This window comes from Syngnathoides biaculeatus, chromosome 2, assembly GCF_019802595.1.
Source record: "Syngnathoides biaculeatus isolate LvHL_M chromosome 2, ASM1980259v1, whole genome shotgun sequence".
In the NCBI taxonomy this organism is placed as follows: Eukaryota; Metazoa; Chordata; class Actinopteri; order Syngnathiformes; family Syngnathidae; genus Syngnathoides; species Syngnathoides biaculeatus.
In genome coordinates, this window is record NC_084641.1 from 32,445,090 (window position 1) to 32,469,690 (window position 24,601).

At 42.6% G+C, this 24,601-nt stretch overlaps 1 protein-coding gene across 3 annotated transcripts in view; it reads left to right on the forward strand.

Annotated features, from left to right (window-relative positions):
* The first annotated feature begins 1,118 nt into the window (after positions 1–1,118).
* The window catches only part of calcrl2 (calcitonin receptor-like 2), a 32,907-nt gene continuing 9,424 nt past the window's right edge, over positions 1,119–24,601 (forward strand). The window contains exons 1-4 of one of the 3 annotated variants that reach the window (XM_061801259.1): positions 1,119–1,246; positions 1,315–1,408; positions 13,184–13,241; positions 22,250–22,424. In XM_061801259.1, coding sequence (XP_061657243.1) covers positions 13,188–13,241; positions 22,250–22,424 — 229 coding nt within the window. In that variant the 5' untranslated portion in view covers positions 1,119–1,246; positions 1,315–1,408; positions 13,184–13,187. Of the gene's footprint in view, positions 1,276–1,314; positions 1,409–13,183; positions 13,242–22,249; positions 22,425–24,601 lie in introns of all 3 variants that reach the window. The other 2 variants (XM_061801267.1, XM_061801250.1) reach the window with 2 other exon arrangements.

Below are 24,601 nucleotides of genomic sequence, written 5' to 3' on the forward strand. Positions count from 1 at the left end.
ATGCGCCTCAACGCTTTGATTGGACGAGAGATGAGAAACCATTAAAAATCACATTTCACATTTTAATTTCCCCTTAACAATTATTTATTAGTTTATCGTATGGTTATTGTATGTTTTGTATAATGGATTAGGTTTCATCTTTGTTGTCACTCCGGTTCTAGTCTTCGTGTGGCACATTCATTTGGGCAAAAAAATAAAATAGAAAATAAAAGAATTGTGAAGCAGATGCTCAGGTTTGGTACTCATAATTAAGTATATGTGCATAAGTATCGAATAAAACTTAATCTATTGATTCTAGTCATAAACTTGAGTTAAAACGGGTACAGAAGCTGCAGTCTTTACAGAAGTAAACGTTTTTTTTTTCTGTACACACACACAATAACATATCCACGTGTTTTCATTTTTTTTTTTTGCCATAATGTATTTGGAACAAAAAAATACATGAATTAACTTTGTAGGGTCTTTAACGCTACACATTTTTTTGTTTTATTTTCCGCATCTTAAAAAGGCTATGAGACAAATGAGATATGAGAAAAATAATGTATAGCAGTAACCACAGAAATTGTTATATTTTATCGAAGTTGTGGAAGGGCGTTTTATTGTGTTTTTTTTTTATTATTACAAGTGAGTTTGTTTCTTTTTCCACATCTCATAATCCTGTACTCATGAAGGACTTTCTAAAATACGTTTTGTCCTCCACATTTACCAGTAACAAACAGCAGGTGGCAGTGTCATACTTCGCATTCTTCTGGTGTTTTAAAAGTCTTGAATAAAGTTTGAAAAGAGTCCGGCTGTGAGTAAAATAAAATTCGAAGATGCTTTGCCACAAGCTGAGACTCGGGATCACGTGTTCCTTCACAAATGTTTTTTTTTCCAGCTATAAAAATACAGAATACTTATACACTTGTTGTATACATGATATATGTGTACGTATGCAGTAGGGCCTGTAAAGTACTGTATTTTATTGTTTCCCGTCACTGTTGGAAATTTGCAAAATTCTATATAGTTTAGAGTTCACGGAACCTTGCCGGAAATTGGAAATAATGAGTCCTGTAACATGTAACGAATCTACAGTACATCGCACGACAGCATCTGTTATACTCTGAAGGTCACCACAGGAAGTCAAGTAACGGCTACTGTGTCTCGTTGGAGTGTTTTGCTGGTTGGGGATGGTCATTGTCAGTGTTTTGTCACAGGACAGCATGAGACTCGCCTCAAGGAAGGGATGTACATTTTGGAAGAAAAAGTACGTTTAACAACTCACCCGCTCAAAAGGTAAGTGAACTTTGTTGATCTTATGATTTGTTTTTGTAGAAGTCGCTTAGTGTAATGGGTTTGATCAAGCGTGTGGGATGGAATCCCGACAACTCAACAGTAGAAGCTGAGCAGTCACGCAAAGAAGTTCTAGGTATGATTATTGTTTTTTTTTTTAGAGTGGATGAATATGTTTTTCATGTCTGATGAGTACCTAAAATAGTCTCTAATCTGTTTTAAGATAAAGTGTGATCTTCATCAAGTTTAATTTTATTTATTAGCTGGCTTCTTGACACAGTCATAAACAAAATGTAAAGCCTTGGTGAAATCAAGATGCCATGGTATTTCATTTTTGTTGTTGTACATTTGCCATTGATGGCATTGTTGGCACTGATGCCACTTTGCCCCAGGAGGGAGAGCTGACAAGAACAGAAAGCCACAAAGACTGACAGAAATCCGTGAAATTACTTCAAAACAACACAGTAAAGACGAGGAGTTTATATACATTACTAATGACTAAGCTCTCTATTATATATAAATTACATATTAGAATAAATGTGTTTGGGCACTCAAAGAATAGAAAGTGTTTTGTTATGTGCAATACTTGTTGCAATTCTCTGCGTTGGTGCTAGCATTGTGTAGAAATGTTTCTCAGTGAATCCCTTTTCCAACTGTTGCAAACTTCTTCGCCTTCAAAATCAGTCTTGGCTGAAGTGGGGGATCGTGGGATCTTCTCTCCGTGGGAAGCTTCCACTTCCCCGCTGTAACCTCGGCTGAACAGTCTGCTCTTGCCAGGCCGCTCTGTGGGTATTAATAGACGTTTTGGCTGCCACTTTGATCCCAGTTCACCACTTGTTCCTGAGTGATGCCTTGTTTCATGACACAAACAAGCCCCCACAACTCTCCACTCCAGGCTGAAAAAAAAGTGTTCTTATTATAGGCCGAATGGAGAATAACTGAGCCGTCAGAGCTGTCGTGAGTGATTCTGTGGATTTAAAGACTGTCCCTTTTGATTGTTGAAATCTTTTGAGTTGACTTGTAATTTAACTCAAAACCTCTACACATAGTTTCAGAAAAAATAATGAATGACAACTATGCAGTGTGTTACACCTCACTTTCCGACTCATGATATATCTGGATGGGTTTTTAAATGTCGAGTACAATGTTAATGCAATATGAGATTCAAGTGATTACTGTATTTACTTCTCCTTGCCAAGAGGATGTAATTTGAGTGCGTGATCCATTCATGTGCCCAAGTTATACTGCTAAAATAATATAAACAAGCAACACAGATGACCTTCTCATATGGTATAACAATCTCATCATAATCAGAGCTTTGTGCATTATAACGTGTGAAAGACTTTGTTCAGTATTCTCCCCATTTTTTTCCCTCTCACATTGTTATATGAAGGCCTTATTCCAAAATGGAATTAATTAATCCCCCCAAAAAATGAAAAATAAAAAACAAAAATCCTACACACAACATGCCACAATGATGTATTTTTTTTTTACATTTTTAAATGTATTAAAAATAATAACATAAGATATTACCATTCACACACCTTGTTCAATACACCAGTGCCTTGAGATATGAGTTTAAATGGCTCTGTGACCAGATTTGGGAGTCAAAATACTTGTAGAGTAATCCCTCGTTTTTTGCAGTTAATTAGTATCAGATCCACCCGCGAAAAGTGAGAAACTGTGAAGTAAGGGTAAATTACGTTTGGGTTTTTTTGGGCTTTATACGTCCTTGTCGTCTTGCTGGGGATGCCGTATTATACCCTGTCAATATGCGTTCATCTGATATGTTACACTGTGGTGACCCCTAACGGGCTGAAAGGAAAAGAAGAATGTGGCTTCCAGGTACAGGACTGCAATAATGTATGGTGGCATTTTTTTCTTTTTTTTTTTTTTTTTGCTTCATTGGTCCATGTCGTCCCACCGGGGATGGCGCATTAGTGCATAGCGATCCGGCTTTTGGGGGGGGGGGGTTGTCCCGCGATGCACTGAGTCCGCAATAGGTGATCCGTGAAGTAGAGAGGGATTGCTGTATCTCAAATCATCTTCCCCTTTATATCATCATTGGCATTTTCCATTCATGTTAGCATGAAACGAGTGGGGGCTGTTCTTGAGGCAATTCAAGACATATTTTTGGGCAGCTTCCCCCATTTATATCTTAGCAGGACTTCTCAAGCGTCAATGCACAGGCATTTTCAGATTTCACCTGATATGTTAAATCTTACATGCTTACAGTGAGCTCTGGCTGAACCGCTCAAGGACATTCAGAGAGTTGCCCTGAAGCGCTCTGGACCAGGTGTTCAGCCACAATGTTTCTGTAGGGTGCTGGATTAATTCTTCACCCAGTGCTGACTAGTCTCCAGACTCGTGCCACTGAAAAAAAGCCCTCACAGCATAACGCTGCCATACAACGCTTTATTGGTATCGGCCACGTCATGAGTGATACATGACCCACCCAAAATAGTTAAGCTTTGTCTCATCAGATGAGAGACATTAAAGGACTTGTAGACTTTATTCTTTTGATTAAACCTTTAGGTCAGGGGTGCTCAATGCATCGATTGCAATCACAGTTTTGGTTGATCGCGATGGAGTGACCGGAAAAATTAAAAAAGACGCCAGCCGTATGTTTCTGACCTTTAGTTCACCATGCATGTGTAAACAGCGGCACTTAGTACAGCAAAACACGCTAGTCAGCAAATTCACCCCTATTTTAAGCCCTCACTTTTTTCTTGAAGAAAGCTTATTCAACATGAGTATGGATGCTGGAGCAAAGAAGAAGACAAAAACATATCACTTTCATACAGAATGGGAGATGGACTTCTTTTTGCGATGTCATCTTCGAAGTGCATTTTGCCTCATCTGCCATTATTTGTTATTTGTCATTATCTGCCACTATTGTAATATGAAAGGAGTGAAATGTGAAGCCGCATTTTCGAACTGTTCATGGAAAATATGACGATGATTTTCCGCCGAAAAGCAAGGTGAGAATGAGAAAAGTGACCGAACTAAAATCCCAACTTGCCGAACAGCAGTCACTTTTCACACAACATAATTCGACAGCAAAAGCCGCCGCCGAAGCATCGTTCCGGGTTAGTCACATCATTGTTAATAAGAAGTCCTTTCTAGAAGGAGAGATGGTAAAAGAGGCTTTCATTGAAGCGACTGACTCATTGTTCTGATCTTTTAAAAATAAGGCAGAAATATTATCTTCAATAAAAGCTCTGCAGCTGTCAATGAGGACACGGTGCTGTGAGGCCATGGCTGAGAACTTAACCAAGCAAATGTGGAAGGACATCGGAGATTGTGTTTCTCACTGCAATTGAACGAATCTGCTGATATGAGTGACACAGCCCAGGTGTGCATTTTCATTCATATGGTGTTTAGTGATCATCAACGTGAACTCAGATAGTTACAAAAAATGTTGTGTTGTGCAATATTGGCTCATGCGGTTATGCAAGGTACACAAACATACATTTACACATAAAGAATCTGCAATATACTTTAAAATAAATATATGTTTTGCATCTTTGTAGTGGGTAGATCTTTGTGCTCTGGTCATTTTATCCCTCCCGCGTCGATCGCGAGAGGCTGGCTGCTTGAAAAGTTGATCTTGGGGTAAAAAAAAGTCTGGGCACCACTGCTTTAGGTGGTTTCATTGAGATGGGAGATTACTCCTATAATGATCAGTGCAATCACGTAAATATATCCTGTTTATTTTTTGTCGTAAACATTGTACAAATAACCATTCAGAAGCAGCGTGAAAGTTGGTAGGGGGGGAATAAAATAAAATCAGAGTCCGTGCTAGTGTAAATCAATGCAGACGTATCCCCAACAATTGTCCAACCTGTAGCATCCAAACAGACAAGATTTGTACATGCACAGCAACAAATTCCTCATTGATTAATTCTAAATAAATCTTTCTTTTATGTTATACAATTTAGTTATGGAGTATCGTCAAGAATACTTTTGTCAGAAATGAGCCTGACATGTTCTCAGCAGTGTGGAAGGGCGTCGTACAGTTTATCACGATAGTTGGGAAATCCCCATGATTCCAACAGTTGTCCAAATAAATGTGACATATGCATGGGGATTGAACAATGAGAAGACGGGCGCAAGACAAAAACAAGACAGAGCATGAATGTATCGGGGGGAATGACCTCAGAGAGATTACATGAGCAAAAAGGGAATGGCTTTAGGGGGGAGACTTGGTGTAAAGCTGACCATATCTGTGCAGTTTGGCAGGGTGTGCTGGATTTCCTCAATGTTTGCTCTGTGGGGGAGGCTCCTTTGGTTGTCATGTTGTTTTCTCAGCTCGTGTTAAATTAGATTTGGCACATCAGCGAAGCAACTAGGCTGCGCATTATACCTTTTTTTTGAGTCAGTGTTTTATTGTCTATATAGTGGTAATTTCATTTTACATTTGTATAGCATTTAAGAATGTAACAATGGTATTGTATAGTTAATAATGCATTTCGGACGGTGACGTTTTTTTTCTATTTCAACGATTTAATATGGGGGCAGCACAGTGAAATGAATTAAAAATGACAAAAATGAATATACGTACTGTATGTCAAATCTCGGCGCCATCCAATTGATGTGCTCTTGGATTGCCTTTTTTCTGTGTAATTTAGACAGTCAAATAATCTTTTCCCATTACCCCAGGCCACCAGTACTGTACTAAACATCAAGAACAGTATATGCCCATCATTATTATTTATTAAAAAAAACACAAAGAGAATCTCTTTTCCCAGAACATGTCTTGGCTGCACAATAATTGATGAACTACCTTTAAGTATTTTTGCTCTGCTCTCGTCAGTCTTTTTTGGCTCCAAGAGTCTGACTAGCATCTCTCCCACACCGAGTTGCCATTTTTACATTTTTGTCCACACGTGGACTTGAACCGTGGCCCACCAACTCCAAGTCATTAGAGATGAGTTACATCCAACCCTAACCACTGGCATCATTATTATGCTTGTAAAAACACATTATAACATGGAAATTGCAAAGAAAAGTGTTGGTAATGAAAATCATTCTGTTAAAGGGAACATTTGTAACTCACAATTGAAGCCATCCATCCATAAAAGAGATGTTGGATGCTGATTTTGAGCAGATAGCTGACCAATTTCAAGTGTTCAACACCCAATAAAAATGAAAAAATGATTTAATTTGGGGAGGAATTAATCTACAATGACTCAGTCTGTCACGTCCCATCGGAAACGAGAGTAGGACCCAAATGCAGGAACTCGGAAGACGCAAGGTAGTTCAAGAAGAGACACGTTTATTGCATGCAGAGGTCGGGGATCGAGCAGGCAGTCCGGTCCAGCAGCGGTTGTTGTGACGTCGGGCGAAGAGAACAGATCAGCGGACAGGCAGGAGTCGGTACACAGGGAAACAATCAACGCAGGCAGAAGTATCAAGGAGTCAGGCTTACAAGGTTGGTCAGAGAACGGACGGAGGTCGGTACACACAGGTTCAAACGGGGATACGAGAGTGCTGGAACGGGACATAAAGCTCAACGAACTGGCGGAGGACCAGTCGTCACCGGGTCCTATATATACAGGGGATGATCAGCCCGCATGAGGAGCAGGTGTGTGCCTCCCAATTAGCGCAGCCGCGCGGGCACCCGCACAGCTTGTGTTCACTTAGCGAATGGATCCATGATATTTGAGCTCCAGCCAGTTTTCATCATCCTTTTGTCGAGCTTAAGTACAGTGGTACCTTTTAAGTTCAAACACTATTAAAGTTGTATGATTTGTTGGGCATATTACACAGTTATCGCAAGAGCCAGCAGTAGACCTGTGTATATCTTGGTTCCCATGTGTTTATGTGTCATGCTGGTTTGTCACCATGTGGATTACCAAATAATAAGTCTTGGCCTCATGCAACAGAATTCTCGAGTGTTGGCTACAATAATGATTTGCGGCAATTGCTTTCTCTTGTGCCAGCATAAAAAAAGAAACTAGCTTCAGTGTGGTGTATTTTTTCGCATCACCATTAGCACATGTAACATCATGTGTTACACAGTTCACATCATTTAGACAGCAGAAAAGTCAAGACAGTGCAGTGAAAGCTTAAGCAACAACGTGCACGTCAAATATGATTCCCCCTGCCCATTCTTCTCACTACAAGCACTATGGCAGTTAATGAAAGAAGGAAACTATTTTATTTCCAGAGATTTACCAATATATCAAAGTGGATATTATGTGTAATTTACAATGAAAAAAAACAATGTTCTTTTTTAGTCTGCCCTTTTACTTTTTCTCCTTTTTTTGACATGTATCTATACTTGGACTTAAGTAGAGAGTGTGAGTAATTTTGCCACTTGTGACGTACAGCGTTGTTCCTGGTTTCCTTTTTTTTTTTTTTTTAGGGGTGTACTTCCTGTTTTCTTCCAATTACTGTTGGCTTAATAGCAGTACTTAACAGCTCATTGCGAATAAAGGACTTTGATTTGGATCGTTTGTAACTGCATTTGAGTCCCATCTCGGGGCAGCCGCTGGCTGGCACCCAGCCGCAGAATTGAACGTCTTGTTACACTGAGCAATGTCCCCACACTGTGAAAAGCCTTCACATGTTCCTTTGTATATTTGTAACAATGGTTTATTTTCAACCTTTTGGCCTACGTATAAGTGTGTGCATGCGTGCGTGTGTCTTGGTGAAAGGAGGAAGTGGTTGCAGGACAACGGAGAGGGAGATAATCTTGTCCTACACAACCTTCAGCCTTCCCTTACCGAGCCCTCTTTCTTATTATAACATATAATAAACGCTCCTATTGCTTGGTTAGTGCGCTGTAATGTTGGTGGACCAGCCAAGACCCCTCTGATACCGTGACCACATAACATAGAGTATCTTACCATGTCATCATTACTTGTCAAATATAGAGCATCTCTGCAAAAGAGATATTAGCAAAATTTAAAATAATAAAAGATAAAAAAATAAAGATCATTCTTGCAACACCATGCATTGCGTACAAACGGTTCGCGTATTTTGTTTTATATGATCAGACTGAGCCAGGATAACATTAATAGTATAGTATTCATTTTGTTTTTGTAAAATTTGCAGGTCTTGTTGTCAGTTATGTGAATTGTTTTCTCTGAATAATTAAACTAAATTGAAAGTTTTGAAAAAATAATACAGCATGCCACTGTCCATTTTTATTGCAAATAACAACACTATGCACAACTGTGAGGAAAAAAAAGTGAGAAAAATTGTTGCTCTATGTTGCTAGAAGCAGTAAGCTCATTTGTTCATAATATCCTTATACATTACTGTATTTGTCATTGGACATACTATACATGGATTGAAATCTGACATCTTTCCATTACCATATTACAATGGTTATGCATGATGAGGTTATGTCTTCCCTACAGTTTGAGTCCATCCATCCATCCATCCATCCATCCATCCATCCATCCATCCATCCATCCATCCATCACTTATTGGAGGTCACTTCACAGGTGCAGTAGCTTTAGCAGGGATCCCCAGACTTCCCTCACTTCCCCACTTTATCCAGCTCTTCCGGGGGGATCCTGAAAGTGTTCCCAGGCCAGTCGAGAGATGTATTCTCTCCAGCATGTACTGAGTCGTCCCCGGGGTCTCCTTTTGGTGGGACGTGTCTGGAACACCTCACCATGGAAGCCCCAGACAGTTTAGCTCCGAGGATGATTGAGATATACAAACCCCTCCACCACAATCAGGTGATGACTCAAGGAGGGGACAGTATCTGTATTTCATTTAATTGATTTGTATTAATCATCAGAATATAGTATTGGAAAAAGTTTTGATTCTCTGCTAATCCTCAAAAAAGGATAACCTTGCCTACCAACGTGTGTATAATTAATAATATTGCTGTCATCATATTAAGATCAGAATGTGTCATGTTCTCTCAGTCACTATGTTTTCCTGCCTCTTGCTCACCTTAGCATTTTGTACTATTGTATCTGTATTCTATCTCTGTTGAACCTTCTCATCAGCAAAACACTCTAGTTCTTTCAAATAGTTATTTCAACATTGTCTAAATGTACAATGTAAATATCGATACCAGTGAACTGTTGATAGCAGTCGCAAATAAATTATTGGAGGTGCTTTGTTGATTAAACAGTATTAACACTGTTACTTAAAAAGTGTGGCAACGTACAAAAAGTAATGGCCTAAAAATATGGACATCTAAGTCCACTTTTATATGACGCAATATTTGTCATCTCACTTCATTTTGTGTGACGGTAAATAATACTAAATCTGGTAAAAGCAAAACAACATTTGGCTTTCCCATCATTCTGCGTCATGACCCACGACCTCGTGAGCGCAGTGGGGACTATGAAAGCAGGGTTTAAGGATGTGGGATGTTCCGTATCTTCTTAAACAAATACACATCTTAAGACCTATCTTGGAGCAATAAAAACAGATATTTTTTCCCATTGGAAGCCATGGTAACACAAACAATCTTCACCATCGTCGAAGTGGTGCCACCAAAAAAGCTGTATTACCTCTACAGACACTTTTTTAAGTAACATTTTAAAATTTTCAACTGTAATACAAGTGCAAAGACAATATAAAAAATGTGAAAACAACTTGGGCCACTATACTGAGTCATTTTCACATCCTTAATGATCACAGATAGAAGGTTTCCCACAACTGCCACTGACAGCTTTAGAAGTCAAATATAAAGATCGTGCACCTTCGTCATAAAATCACGTGATTTTTGTTTACGTTGCCATATTACTGGTCAAACAAAGCATTGTTGAAAGTTAATTCCACTGAGATGAAAAGAAAATATGTTTTATAGCCCGACACCCAGAGTTAGTATAGAGGACCCATATCTAATGCTGAAGTCAATGTTTTCGCCGATGAGAAAGTGGACTGTTAATTCGCTTCCCTGTCTTGGACAACTGGATATACACATGTATCTGGTGAGTAAGTCGTCGAGATTTACAGGGAAAAGTTTGAAAGCGTATAAAAGTCTGGACACATACAAATACTTCGTTTCTAGATCTGTTCTCTATCAGGAATAAATCCTACATAGTGATGGAGTCACTCAGATTTTTTCAATGCAATTACCAATATTTAAATAAATGACCCCTTGTTTTACACAAACTCGCATTCATTAACTGTGATTGGGGGAAAAAAAATTGCCTCTGTACACAGAAACGTATTGCTGCCACATAGTTACATCTGTAAAGCTCTCTCTGACAGATGCTTTATTTTTTTTTTTCAATACGCAGTGCTCTCAAATGAGTCAATTTAGGATTATTAATACTTCTTGATAATTTGCGATTGAGAAGAATAATTCCTACCTGAAATGAAATGATGGTGACACAGGCGTGTGTATTTCGTAGGGTACCATCCATCCAATTTAATTGCCAAAATATTGCTCTTTTCTCGTCTTTTCAGCTGGTATTCTATAGAATGATCTATTCTAAGAACTGTCTCATCTATTGTGACAACCAACAGCACAATAGGTCTCGGGCATTGTGAAAAATCTGCTCCGGTTCAACGACTCCCGTACTGCCGAGCAGCTTTGTTTGATGGGTAATATGGCACCGTGAAAATGGTGACGTCACGTGCACGAGCTCTGTACCTGTTCGCTGGGAAGGCTGTCAATGAATGAGTTAATAGTAGTGACAACAAATCTTCTTCAACTTTGATAGAGATAGAGGACAATTTGTATTGTTACATAGCTTACTGCTTTTGAGCAGCGCTTTAAGTACTTCTTATTTCATTTTCACATTCTCCGTTTAACAGCCTATCGAAGCCAAGGGGAAAACAAGCATGCAGTTAAGTTATTTACTCCACTTTATTTTCACCAAATCTGTTTCTGGAGTAAAATTATTTTTTTTTTGTGAAAGTATGTACCCTTTTGCGTTTCACTTCACGATGTTGCAGCGAGTGCCGCTTCCCTTGTGCTCTCTGCTGCTGTGTTGTACAGTTTAATTCAAAGTTTGTGTTAATTGACCCTTGAATTGGCTTGCATTTTTTTTCATATTCATATTCCGCATTATTTGCCATCTCACAGGATTTTGAGTGTGTGCTGTAATTTTTTTTTAAATGGTCGCTTCCAAGCCTAAGACATTGAAACTAAAGAAAAAACAAAGACATTCATTGAATCACATATTACAAGGAATAAAACATAAAAAGTATATGGTATTACTGTGCATTATTATATGTTTAAGAGTTTAACAGGTGATTAAGAGTACAGAAAGTGCTTGTATGAGTATGGTAGTGTTTAATAAGAGCGTAGAGAAGATGAATCAGCTTGAGTCTGGGAAGATTCAAACCACTTTAAAGTATGTATAGATAATGAAGATACTATTTACTTTTGGCTTGTCCCATTAGGGTTCACCACAGCTTGTCATCTAAGATGAACACTTATATTTGTTTGGCACAGTTCTTACACCAGATGTCCTTACTGACGCAACCCCTCTTGGGGAGTAGAGGCCCCAGTGAAACATGAACTCACAACCCCTGGTTTATCAAACCAATGTTCTAACCACTGAGGTATGGGGCCCCTATGCATAAATAGTAAAGATGATGACCCAAAATGGGTCCGCGACACACCATTTGAGGACCGTTGCTCAAGTGGTTACCCAAAGTTCAACACGTTTTATTTGACAGTGACTGTCAGTCTAAACATGGAACAGTACAAAAAATAGGCTCCTTTAAAGGAATACTTGGAACAAATTTGCAGTCTGTCTTGCATCACAGAAAAGTCTTCTTCCCATTAAAGGGGAGTTGTTTTTTTGTTTTGTTTTTTTCCTTGGGAGCAACCAAAAACGACTTGGCTACGGTACTGTTATAGTCATAGTGTTTGTCAGGGACAATTGTTCTCCATCAGGAGGTAATAAGACACAAGGGTGTTTTAACATTATGAGTCTTTATTGGGAACATTACATTGCCCTAGTCAGCTATTTATTACTTAGGGTGCAAGGTGTTCTTTATTCTTTATTTATCAAATATCAGTCTAACAAGTGACTCACTTTTCATTTAAAAGTAAACAAAGAGTTTTGCCAAATGTCTTTTGTCTCTGTGCAAATGCGGCCAGATGGCTACGTTTGTAAACTCTCACAAATTAGCCTGTATTTTTAGATTACAAATTGTAATCATGTAAGCTTGTCTCAAATCTAAATACTGCACCACTGAGTGGTGTTATAATATTATCTCTAAATATTGATTTGAAAGCGTGGCAAGGGATAACGGGTGATTGTACTACCATCTGAGAAGCAGAGGAAATCTTGTGACAATGCAGCAGCCAAAAAAAAATGTCCCATTCAAAGGCCTTAAAAAATGGAGGAAGTACGATTCCTAAAGTTTGTCTTGCCTTTTCTTCTGCTTTTTTCATATCATCACTGAACTTTCTTTTCTTTTACACTTGTACGACGGTCACCCGAGATCACATTCTGAGTTTTTCAATTTTGCTATGGGAAAATACTTTTGAAATAAGAACAAACTAGAGGTAAAACTGTGTCCTGGAATGGATTACGCTCAACATTTAAGGTTCCGTGTGTAATCGAGTCATATTCAGTCATGGCTAGGTCTTGTATTTCTCATGTTGTCTGGAAATGAGCTTTTACAGGAGATATTATGTACGATCACCCTTAAACTCAGTTTACAATAAACTGAAATATTACTGTCTGGCCAGGCTGTCCAAAGATTCAACCAAGTTGTTTGTTTTCTCCCCTTAAGAATTTAAAGCTCCTCCAAAAGAAGGAACGCTTCATTGTTTAAAAGCCCAACATCTCTGCGATTGTAATTATATTTTCTCAAATGTTGACTTTTGGGAACTTGCTGCCCTTTTCCCGGATGATAAACACATGTCTTTCGCTGACATTTGCAAGAGCACGAACTTCCTGTCATGGTAGAGCAACAAAATGACCACAAATTATGACTTCTAATGTGTTTTGTTCTTCCCTCTTAGTGAGATGTGGAGGATCACGACCTTATTACTGATATTTGCACTGGTGCTGGGCTCAGAGGTAAGAACACCACGCTCATTGATTGATTTTGATTATGTCTGGACCTCACTATCAAATCAGTAGAGTGAGTTTTCTGGTCACTATTAAACAATTCACATCCATCCATCCGTTTTCTGGTCAGCTTATCCTCACAAAGGTCGCGGGATTGCTGAAGCCCATCTCAGCCGTCTTCGGATAGGAGGCAGGGTACACCCTGAACCGGTTGCCAGCCAATCACAGGGCACAAAGAAACAGACCACAGTCACACTCACAATCATATCTAGGGGCAATTTAGAGTCTTGGGATGTGGGAAGAAACGCAGTGCATGCAGAAACAATTCACAGTGTCACATTTTCTTAAAGGTTGATTAAATTACCTCCAGCAGCACAGTGGAGCATCTTGTTACATCTTTGGGCTCACAGTTCTGAGGACCGGGGTTCAAATCTCAGCCCTGCCTGTGTAGACTTTGCATGTTCTCCCCGTGCCGGCGTGGGTTTTCATTTTTCATTTTAAAAATGACAGCTAAGAAATCACATGTACACAAGTACTCTATTGAAATTTTTAGAGTCAACCTTGGTCTGGCTGGTCAACTCAGAGACATTCAGAGAGTAGAAGAGTATGAATGCATCCATTTTCTATACTGCTTGTCCTCATCAGCTGATTTGAGGTGAGAGGGTTGGGTACTCCCCAGACCCGTTACCAGTCAGTCGCATGGCACACGCCAACAAACAACTACTGTATTCACAGTCACGTTCAAACCTGCGGACAATTTTGTAATCTTCAATGAACCTAACAAGAAGGAAAACAGAGGATGTGGAGAAAGCCCATGCAAGCGAGAACCTCTTGACCGAGAAGTGAACATGCTAACAGCTACACTAACATGTTGCCCATAATTGAAATTGAACATCAATATAGAATACATACAGCATGTACCTCCTGTATTCAGTATCTAAACATGTCTGTGAATAAAACTAAGCGCACAGTCCAGGGCAGTTCTAGTTTTCCTCAAACGTCCTGAAAACAACATGCATTCCATATTAGAAGGGTAACACACCACCAAAGCAAAATGTCACAGAGTTGCTGAAACAATGACTTCATTTCAATTTTTAATCAAAGTGACTCTCAATTTCATCTCAAATGTACTTAATCGAATTGAAATCTACGCCTGTTTACCTGAACAAAAAGCTATTTTTGTCATGATCCTGCCGCTTCAGCACGAGCTGTGCAGCTGCGCTGATTGGGAGGCGCACACCTGCTCCTCATGCGGGCTGATCATCCCCCGTATATATAGGACCCGGTGACGACTGGTCCTCCGGCCAGTTCGTTGAGCTTTATGTCCCGTTCCAGCACTCGTATTCCTGATTGAACCTGTGTGTTCCGACCTCCGTCCGTTCTCCAACCAACCTTGTAAGCCTGACTCCTTGATACTTCTGCCCGCGTTGATCCCCGTGCACCGGACTGCCTGCTCGATCCCCGAACTCTGCATACAATAAACGTGTCTCTTCTTGAACTACCTTGCGTCTTCCGAGTTCCTGCATTTTGGGTCCTAACTCTCGTTTCCGATGGGACGTGACAGAACGAACTGGCCATCCAGGCCACCAAACATGAGGCGTCCGGGTGGACAGGTCAGGAGGACGACCCGGACGCCAAGCACCAGGGTCCCCACGGGGCGATTCGGGCGGACGACCTCTGTGAGGAACAAAACTGCGAAGCAGGAACCAGAACGAGGCAGGCCACTGCTCCGGACGAGAACCTCCCACGCCGTCATTGCAAGACGACCAGGGATGGGTCGCCAACGAGGCCAGGTCCTGAAGCGGCTGGGCGAACTCAGGAGCGAAGAAGATGGAGAGCAGGACCAGAGCCATGACCGCCACCCCGAAGTCTCTCCAGCTCCTGGGTGGCTCCACAGAACTCCCCAGCGCCTGCTGGACAGCAACTTGAGAAGGCAGCGACCCCGTCGCCGCCGCCTCCTCCTGGACAGCAACTTGAGAAGGCAGGGACCCCGTCGCCGCCGCCTCCTCCTGGACAGCAACTTGAGAAGGCAGCGACCCCGTCCCCGCCTCCTGGACAGCAACTTGAGAAGGCAGCGACCCCGTCGCCGCCGCCTCCTCCTGAACAGCAACTTGAGAAGGCAGCGACCCCGTCGCCGCCGCCTCCTCCTGAACAGCAACTTGAGAAGGCAGCGACCCCGTCGCCGCCGCCTCCTCCTGGACAGCAACTTGAGAAGGCAGCGACCCCGTCGCCTCCGCCTCCTCCTGGACAGCAACTTGAGAAGGCAGCAACCCCGCCGCCTCCTCCTGGACAGCAACTTGAGAAGGCGGCGCCAGTACCGCCCCCTCCTGGACAGCAACTTGAGAAGGCGGTGCCAACTCCGCCCCCTCCTGGACAGCAACTTGATAAGGCGGCGCCAGTGCCGCCCCCTCCTGGACAGCAACTTGAGAAGGCGGCGCCAGTACCGCCCCCTCCTGGTCAGCAACGTGAGAAGGCGGCGCCATCGCCGCCCCCTCCTGGACAGGAACTTGAGGGCGTGCCCGTCGCCGACAGAGCAGGAGTGTGGAGCGTCCGCGGGCCGGTCGCCACTGCCACTCCAGAGCACGGACGAGAAGCGGCTGTGGAGACGTCGCCACCTTCTGGACAGCAACGTGAGGCGGTATCGGGTCGGTACCCACTGCCACGTGAGCTTGCAGTGCATCCGTAGAAACAGCAACGTGGGCGTGGCGTGGTGGCGAATCCGTTTCCAGGGCAACGTGAACCTGAGTAGGCGGAGAGTCAGTCGAAACTGACACGTGGGCGTGTCTCGGGAGCGGGTCAGTTCCAACTGCCGCGTGAGCTCTGCTCGGAACCGCCAACACTGCGACGTGCACTTGAGGTGGCGAGTCTGTTCCCACTGTGGCGTGCACTTGGCAAGGGGACGAGTCGGTTTCCACGGCAACGTGAACCTGAGCAGGCGCAGAGTCAGTCGAAACTGACACGTGGACGTGTCTCGGGAGCGGGTCAGTTCCAACTGCCACGTGAACCTGAGTCAGCAGCGAGTCCGTCGCCGTTGCGACGTCAGCGTAGGTCGGCTGGTTCGCCAATCCTTGCCGGACCTGGGCCGTGAGAGCTGCCAATTCAGCGCTCTGCCTCTCTAACTGCGCCCGCATTTCGCGATTGAACGCCTCGTGGTTTGGCGGCTCCTCCTCCCTCTGGGCTTGAGCCTTTGCCACCAGCTGCGGGTCTGCCGGTCTCACAGTTGCCGGCGAGGAGTGGGAGGACGGTGTCTTCGTTGCCGCACCGCAAGAGACACCAGGGAGCGCCCGGCCGGGGCGTCTCCTCTGGCCGCCACGCGGAGGTCCCGGGTCGATGGCCAAGCGGGTTCCCTCGTACCGATAGGTGCACTTGGATCTACCGGGCGAAGTCGCTCGGGTGCTGGAAACGCGGGAAGGCGGGGCAAACTGACTGGGATCAAAAGCCGGGCAAAGAGACTCAAAATCAAAGTCGTCGGAGTCGTACTCAGGCAGCCCGGCATACAAATCACGGTCCTCCTCATATTCCGAAAAGTCAGAGTCCAGAAGAATATGAGGAGCCGGACGGGTCGTGTTCGGGACGTATTCATACCTCGCTGGCGGAGCGTAAGACACGGAAGTGGAGGACATCAGGGAGCCTACCCGGATTGGGCAGGCTTGGTCCTCCGGCAGACGGTCTACCTTGCGTCGGTCCCGGCGACGCCGGGTCTTTCCTGCTGGGTCCTGTATTGGCCAGTTCGTTCTGTCACGTCCCATCGGAAACGAGAGTTAGGACCCAAATGCAGGAACTCGGAAGACGCAAGGTAGTTCAAGAAGAGACACGTTTATTGTATGCAGAGTTCGGGGATCGAGCAGGCAGTCCGGTGCACGGGGATCAACGCGGGCAGAAGTATCAAGGAGTCAGGCTTACAAGGTTGGTTGGAGAACGGACGGAGGTCGGAACACACAGGTTCAATCAGGAATACGAGTGCTGGAACGGGACATAAAGCTCAACGAACTGGCCGGAGGACCAGTCGTCACCGGGTCCTATATATACGGGGGATGATCAGCCCGCATGAGGAGCAGGTGTGCGCCTCCCAATCAGCGCAGCTGCACAGCTCGTGCTGAAGCGGCAGGATCATGACAATTTTGTTTTTTATATGGAAACAGGAAGAAAGACACGAGTGTCTTCTTCTTCTTTTCCTTTCGGCTTGTCCCGTTAGGGGTCGCCACAGCGTGTCATTTTTTTCCATCTAAGCGCATCTTGTGCATCCTCCTCTCTAACTCCCACTGTCCTCATGTCCTCCCTCACAACATCCATCAACCTTTTCTTTGATCTTCATCTCGCTCTTTTCCCTGGCAACTCCACCCTCAGCACCTCTCTACCAATATACTCACTCTCTCGCCTCTGAACATGTCAAAACCATCGTAGTCTGCGCTCTCTAACGTTGTCTCCAAAACATCCAACTTTGACTGTCCCTCTAATGAGCTCATTCCTAATCCTAGCCAACCTGCTCATTCCGAGCGAGAACCTCAACATCTTCATTTCTGCTACCTCCAGTTCTGCTTCCTGTTGTTTCTTCAGTGCCACCGTCTCTAATCTGTACATCATGGCCGGACTCACTACTGTTTTACAGACTTTGCCCTTCATCCTAGCGGATACTCTTCTGTCACATAGAACACCAGACACCTTCGGCTAACTGTTCCATCCTGCTTGGACCCATTTTTTCACTTTCTTACCATACTCACCATTGGTCTGTATTGTTGACCCCAAGTATTTGAAGTTGTCGACCATCGCTATCTCTTCTCCCTGGAGCTTCACACTTCCTCCTCCGCCCCTCTCATTCACGCACATATATTCTGTTTTACTTCGGCTAATCTTCATTCCTCTCCTTTCCAGTGCGTACCTCCATCATTCTAATTGTTCCTCCGCCTGTTCCCTGCTTTCACTGCAGATGACAATATCATCTGCGAACATCATGGTCAAACGGGATTCCAGTCTAACCTCATCTGTCAGCCTATCCATTACTCCTGCAAACAGGAAGGGCCTCAGCATGGATCCCTGATGCAGTCCCACCTCCACTTTAAATTGTTCTGACACACCTATCGGACATCTCACCGCTGTTCTGCTGCCCTCATACATGTCCTGAACGACTAACATATTTCTCCGCCACACCAGACTTGGACATCCAGTACCACAGTTCCTCTCTTGGTACTCTGTCATAGGCTTTCTCGAGGTCTATGAAGACACAATGTAGCTCCTTCTGACCTTCTCTGTACTTTCCCACGAGCATCCTCAAGGCAAATAATGCATCTGTGGTGCTCTTTCTAGGCATGAAACCATACTGTTGGTCACAGATACTTACTTCCGTCCTGAGTCTAGCGTCCACTACTCTTTCCCATAACTTCATTGTGTGTCTCATCATCTTTATTCCTCAGTAGTTTCCACAGTTCTGAACATTGCCTTTATTCTTTAAAATGGGGACTAGCCTACTTTTCATCCATTCTTCTGATATCTTCTCTCCCACTAGTGTTCTATTGAATAAGTTGGTCAAAGACTCCACAGCCACCTCACCAAATTGCTTCCATACCTCCTCTGGTATATCATCGGGTCCAACTGTCTTTCCATTTTTCATTCTGTTCAGTGCCTTTTTAACTTCTCCCTTACTAATCATTGCCGCTTCCTGGTCATTCACGCTTGCCTCTTCTACTGAACCTTCTCTCCCATTTTCGTCATTCATTAACTTCTCAAAGTACTCTTTCCATCTACATAGCACACTACTGTCACCAGTCAACATATTTCCATTGCTATCCTTAATCACCTTTACATGCTGCACATCCTTCCCATTCCCCTCCCTCTATTTGGCCAACCTGTAGAGATCCTTTTCGCCTTTTTTTGTATCCAACCTGGAGTACAAGTTGTCGTATGCCTCTTGTTAAGCCTTCACCACATCTACCTTTGCCCTATGATGCATCTCAGTGTATTCCTTATGCCTCTCCTCAGTCCTCTCCGTGTCCTACTTCCTCTTCACTAATCTCTTTCCTTGGATGACTTCCTGTATTTTGGGGTTCCCCCACCAAGACTCCTTCTCCCCTTTCCTACCAGAAGACACCCCAAGTACTGTCCTGCCTGCCTCTCTGAATACCTTGACAGTAGTATTCCAGTCTTCCGATAGCTCTTCTTGACCACCTAGAGCCTGTCTCACCTCTTTTCAAAAGTCCAAACAACATGCTTCCCTTCTCAACTTCCACCACCTGATTCTCTGCTCTACCTTTGTCTTCTTAATCTTCCTACCCGCTACCAGAGTCATCCTACACACCAGCATCCTATGCTGTCGAGTCACACTCTCCTCCGCCACCACATTACAGTCAGTAACCGCCTTCAGATTACATCGTCTGCACAAAATATAATCCACATGTGTGCTTCTGCCTCCGCTCTTGTAGGTCACTCTATGTTCCTGTCTCTTCTGGAAATACGTGTTCACCACTGCCAATTCCATCCTTTTTGCGAAGTCCACCACCATCTGCCCCTCAAAGTTCCTTTGCTGAATGCCGTACTTACCCATCACTTCTTCATCGCCCTGTTTCTTCCCCAACATGTCCATCGCAATCTGCACCAATCACAACTCTCTCTCTGATGGATGCTCATCTGGTTCCTTCCAGAATTTCTCTTTCAACTCACAGTCACATCCTACCTGTGGGGCAGAGCCGCTAACCACATTATACAAAACACACTCAATTTCAATTTCCATCATCATCACTCAATCTGATACTCTTTTCACCTCCAGGACATTCTTACCCAGCTCTTCCTTTAAAATAACCCCTACTCCATTTCTCTTTCCATCTACTCCATGATAAAATAATTTGAACCCTGCACCTAAACTTCTCGCCTTACTCCCTTTCCACTTGCTCTCTTGGATGCACAATTTATCAACCTTTCTCCTAATCATCATGTCAACTAACGCCTGAGCTTTTCCTGTCATAGTCCCAACATTCAAAGGCCCTATACAGCTGTATGGTCTGTGTCTTTCTCTGCTTCTTCTGTCGACTAAGCAATATTCCTCCTCATTTTTGTCTTCGACCTACATTATCTGAATTTCTACCTACGCCTTGCAGATTAACATTTAAGGGTGCAGGTGTAGGAATCCCGGGCCATGGACTAACCTTTAAGGAATTCGTATGATGAACGCTCATATATGTTTGGCACTGTTTTACGCCGGATGCCCTTCCTGACCCAACCCTATGTATTTATCCGGGCTTGGGACCGGTGGGAGGAAACCGGAGTGTCCGGGGAAAACATGCAAAAACCACACAGGCGGGCCTTGAATGTGAACCCCAGTCCTCAGATCTGTGAGGCCAATGCTCTAATCATTTGCTCCACCATGCCACCAACAATTTACCTGTTGTTCTTTTTTCTTTTCTGGGGAACTCACTGTATCCTGAGCCGTTAACTGAAAAGCTTACCTATTGGCATATTTTGGCGCTCTTTCTGCAATTCCCAATGATGCCACAAGATTGCACCAAAGCCTTGGCTCATAAAAAAGTAATAATAGCGATATAGTTGCAGCAATTCATCGCTTTCTGTGGTCCTCCATGAAAGCAGACTGAAAACATGTATTTTTTAGTTGTAAGTTTGTTTTTTCAACTGATGGATGCTTTTGGATCGCTATGCAAAGTTGTTGACAGTTTATACATCATACGTTATAAATGTTGCTCACTATAAATTAAATATTAGACACTGATAAAAGTAATTACCTCTAAATTGAATATTAGATCATCATTGTTCAGAATTCAGGGCATGAGCCACTGTTTATTTGAACCTCTAAAGCAAAAAAACCCTGTACATGTCAACAAAAACATTTGGCCATATTTCAATAGGTTGGCCTGATTAAGCAAAATCCATGCGATATTTGAATTGAATAGGTCAAAATTGTCTTAAATTAGCTAAAACATATGACACAATAAATTTGTTTTTCTTTTCTCTGTATTTAATCAAAACAAGACATTTGCAAATGTCTACTTTTACTTTGGAGTCACAGTCTATGAACTTGGAGTAATTGAGCAGAACAATGGGTCAAAGACACAAGTACAGAATGAGAATACTCACAAGCAACTGCTGTAGGCCAGGATTCACCACTCCCCTAATAATCAGCCAACCCGACTTCAGCTCCTGACATTACTCATTAGTAGTGTCGTACCAAGTACCAGACAGAGGCATTTTGACACGATAACGTTAAAGGCCAGTACACAAAAAAGCCAACGGTCAGCCACTGACTGCCTGTGTGCCAACAAGTTAATAATGCCTTTAAGTTTGGTGGCTTTTGCGCATCTGTGACTGTGAGGAAGGCGGGAGGAAGAAATGGCTGCAAACTGCTGAGCTTCTGCAGAGTCCTCACAAGCTGAAACAAGATGCACAAAGCATCCTTTGAAAGTATTAGCACCGGATGTTATCCTCCAAGTTCACAGCTCACGAGGCTGTGTTAGCAAAATCTGTAAAATCAGTCGAGTGGAGTACAGCTCGGGAAACTCGGCATTTGATGCACACGAGAGTCAGGATTACTAGCAGGAGAGCGATAGTATTGGACAATCTAGGGTTGGTGGGCCCTGGTGGGCCCCTCCATCCCTGGGACACATGTCACTTGTCGAAGGAGACCACTCCGGAAATTGGGGAGTTCGAGAAGAACAAAAATGCACCCAGTGCAAAAATAAAAAGAAAACCACTTGCTATCCAAGTGGAGCAAAAAGCGCTACTCTTTAAGAGTGTAGCCAGGTTTGAACTTACATACTCAAAGCATTCTACAGGATATGTACATTATACATGTTTTTTATTATTGTTTTGTGTCTAAGCAAGAGCCTTATTTATTTTGAATGATGATGTGGTGTAGCTCTGAGAAAAGCAGTGCTTTCTGAATAAGGAATTCTCCCTGCTGTAATTCCGTTTTAATTCTGGATTGTGATACAACAATGAAGTGACTCAGCAAAAAAAAAATGTAAATGGTGTGTTTGGGAAACTGTGGAACTAATCCTGATGATTGCATTTTATAGGTTACCCGATGTGAGGATGTAGGGTCCGTGGCTGCTGATGAGTTAGCCGCGCAGGCTCAGAAGGAGAATTTGGGCGACATATCCACAGTACCAGGAACCACACGTCACCAGATTCTGGCAGCGCAGTTTGAGTGCTACCTGAAGATAATCCACGATCCACCACGAACCGAAGAAGGTGACGTCACCGTTCAGTACCAGATCATCCACTCGGTTTATTCTTAGGCCAACTAACATTTAGTCCCATTTAAAGCCGCTGTGTGGAACAATTTGACCATCGTACTCATAATTAGAATGATTATTAGGACTGAGTTGGAATACGTATTGCCTTTCTCTTGTTACCATGGCCACCCCAGATCAACTGCTTTCTGCCCATTACATGTATTGTTGCTGGGCCAGCCAGGAAAACCTAATGTTTTGTTTCTTCACATGATGACAGAGGACTTCTGTTAGTGTTTAGGTTGTTAACATTAGTCTGATTTTTAGCAGAAAATCATTTATAGCTGTCCATATGAAGAGTTTGTTTTCAAAACGAGACATAGGCATTTTTTTCAGATTTACGAAACTCGCGCCAAAATTATCCATTCGGAGCTGGATAATTTTGGCGCGAGTTCCGTAAATCTGAAAAAAATGCCTATGTCTCGTTTTTAAAACAAACTCTTCATATGTATTCATGCCAGTGTCTTAAAAGTTCTAATAGGAGCTCTAAAAACTACAACAAGAACAATAAATATTGTTGAATCTCAAGTCAAGGGCCCTGCCCTCACGCCATCATGGTTTGGTTTTCATTTTGCCTTGTGCAGCATTTTTTTCACAGTTATTTTCAACAACGTGTGTTAAGAGAAGAAGAATCTGAGAAATGTACAAAGTATTTGATCCTGCAGGGCTGCTTTTGGAACACCTCTACAAAACATGAGCCTTAGAATCAACAGGTTTGTTTTCCCACGCACGTAAAATTTGGAGACCACTGCCTCCGGGTAAAATCATGACAGTGTATCTGACCACCATTGGCCGAGTTTGATGTCATTTTTAACCACAAGTGGTGGTGTTAGTACCACGTGGTGATGTATCAGTCGAAAGTCACTCATAAAACCGGTGAAGAGAAACCGATCATCTGAAATCAGAGATCACATCAATTCAGTCAATTCAAGTCTACAAAAAGCAGGGGCTGAAGCTTTAAGTTCAAAGTTAAGAAGATCTGACAAGACTAACGGAATAAAGCAAGTATTGGACAAGAGTTATACTATAATAATGAGGAAAAAAGGAAAAAGTGAAAGTCCTTATTTACTATAATCATTATATACTGGGAGATACATTCTGTATACACACATTTGTTTTTCTTTTACCAGGGTTTGTCATGGCTCAAATTGAAGCTTGAAACTGGTACTATTCTGATCATTAGTACACGAGCATATACGGTACTCCTCGGCCCAATCTCAAGCAAACACCTTTGAAGTATTTGTTTCTTGTTTTCTTGAATTTTATAGTAGTAAACAAAATGAAAATACAAATACAGTTTGATCTTAAATGAAATGTGACAAAAGTGCACAAATAAAATTTAAAAGCAAAGGTAATCTACTTTAACTTAACTAAAAGTGACTAAGTTAAATCGTAGTTTAACATTCTCTTGAGGCATTTCATTTTGGAATTTCCACAGTCAGAGGCAGAACGTTTACATCTATTTTTGGCCAACAATAATTTCTTATCTTGTGTAGTGTAGCCACTTCTGCTCGAGAAATTTGTGTATTATTTCGAAAAACACGTTCTCCTTAAAAAGTAAAAACACTGCTGGTAACTTTTGAGGTAACTTTCTTCAGTCAGTGCAGAAAAGTGACCTCACCATTTGCGCTATTATACACTATTGTTCTCTTAAGGAAGCACTTTGGATTTTTACTTCTCTGTAGTAGTACAGATTATAATTTGACCTCCTGCGGCAATTTCTCTTCCAAGTGAACCTTGATTAACATCCGTTTTCACCTTTATGACATGAATGTTAAAATGATTTTGATGTGTTCTTCAAAAGGTTTCATAATTCCCATTATTATATTTACAAAATACAATCTGAGAAAATCACGGGTTGACAAACATCCTGGAACGGATTGAGGTCGACCTTTGATATTCCATCTTAAATCTATACTGCTGCCTAACAAAATCAATGAATGAGATAGCAAACTGATATGTAGTAATAGACATTTGAAGTGGCACAAAGACACAAAAATATTGTTACTCAAGTTGTTTCACATTCGCCACAGATGCACTTTATGTTTGGTGCTCCAGTAATTTATTCAAATACACCAAGGTTGTTGCAGAGAAAGAGGATGTGGGTATGAAAGAAAGGAAACTTGGCCTTTGTCT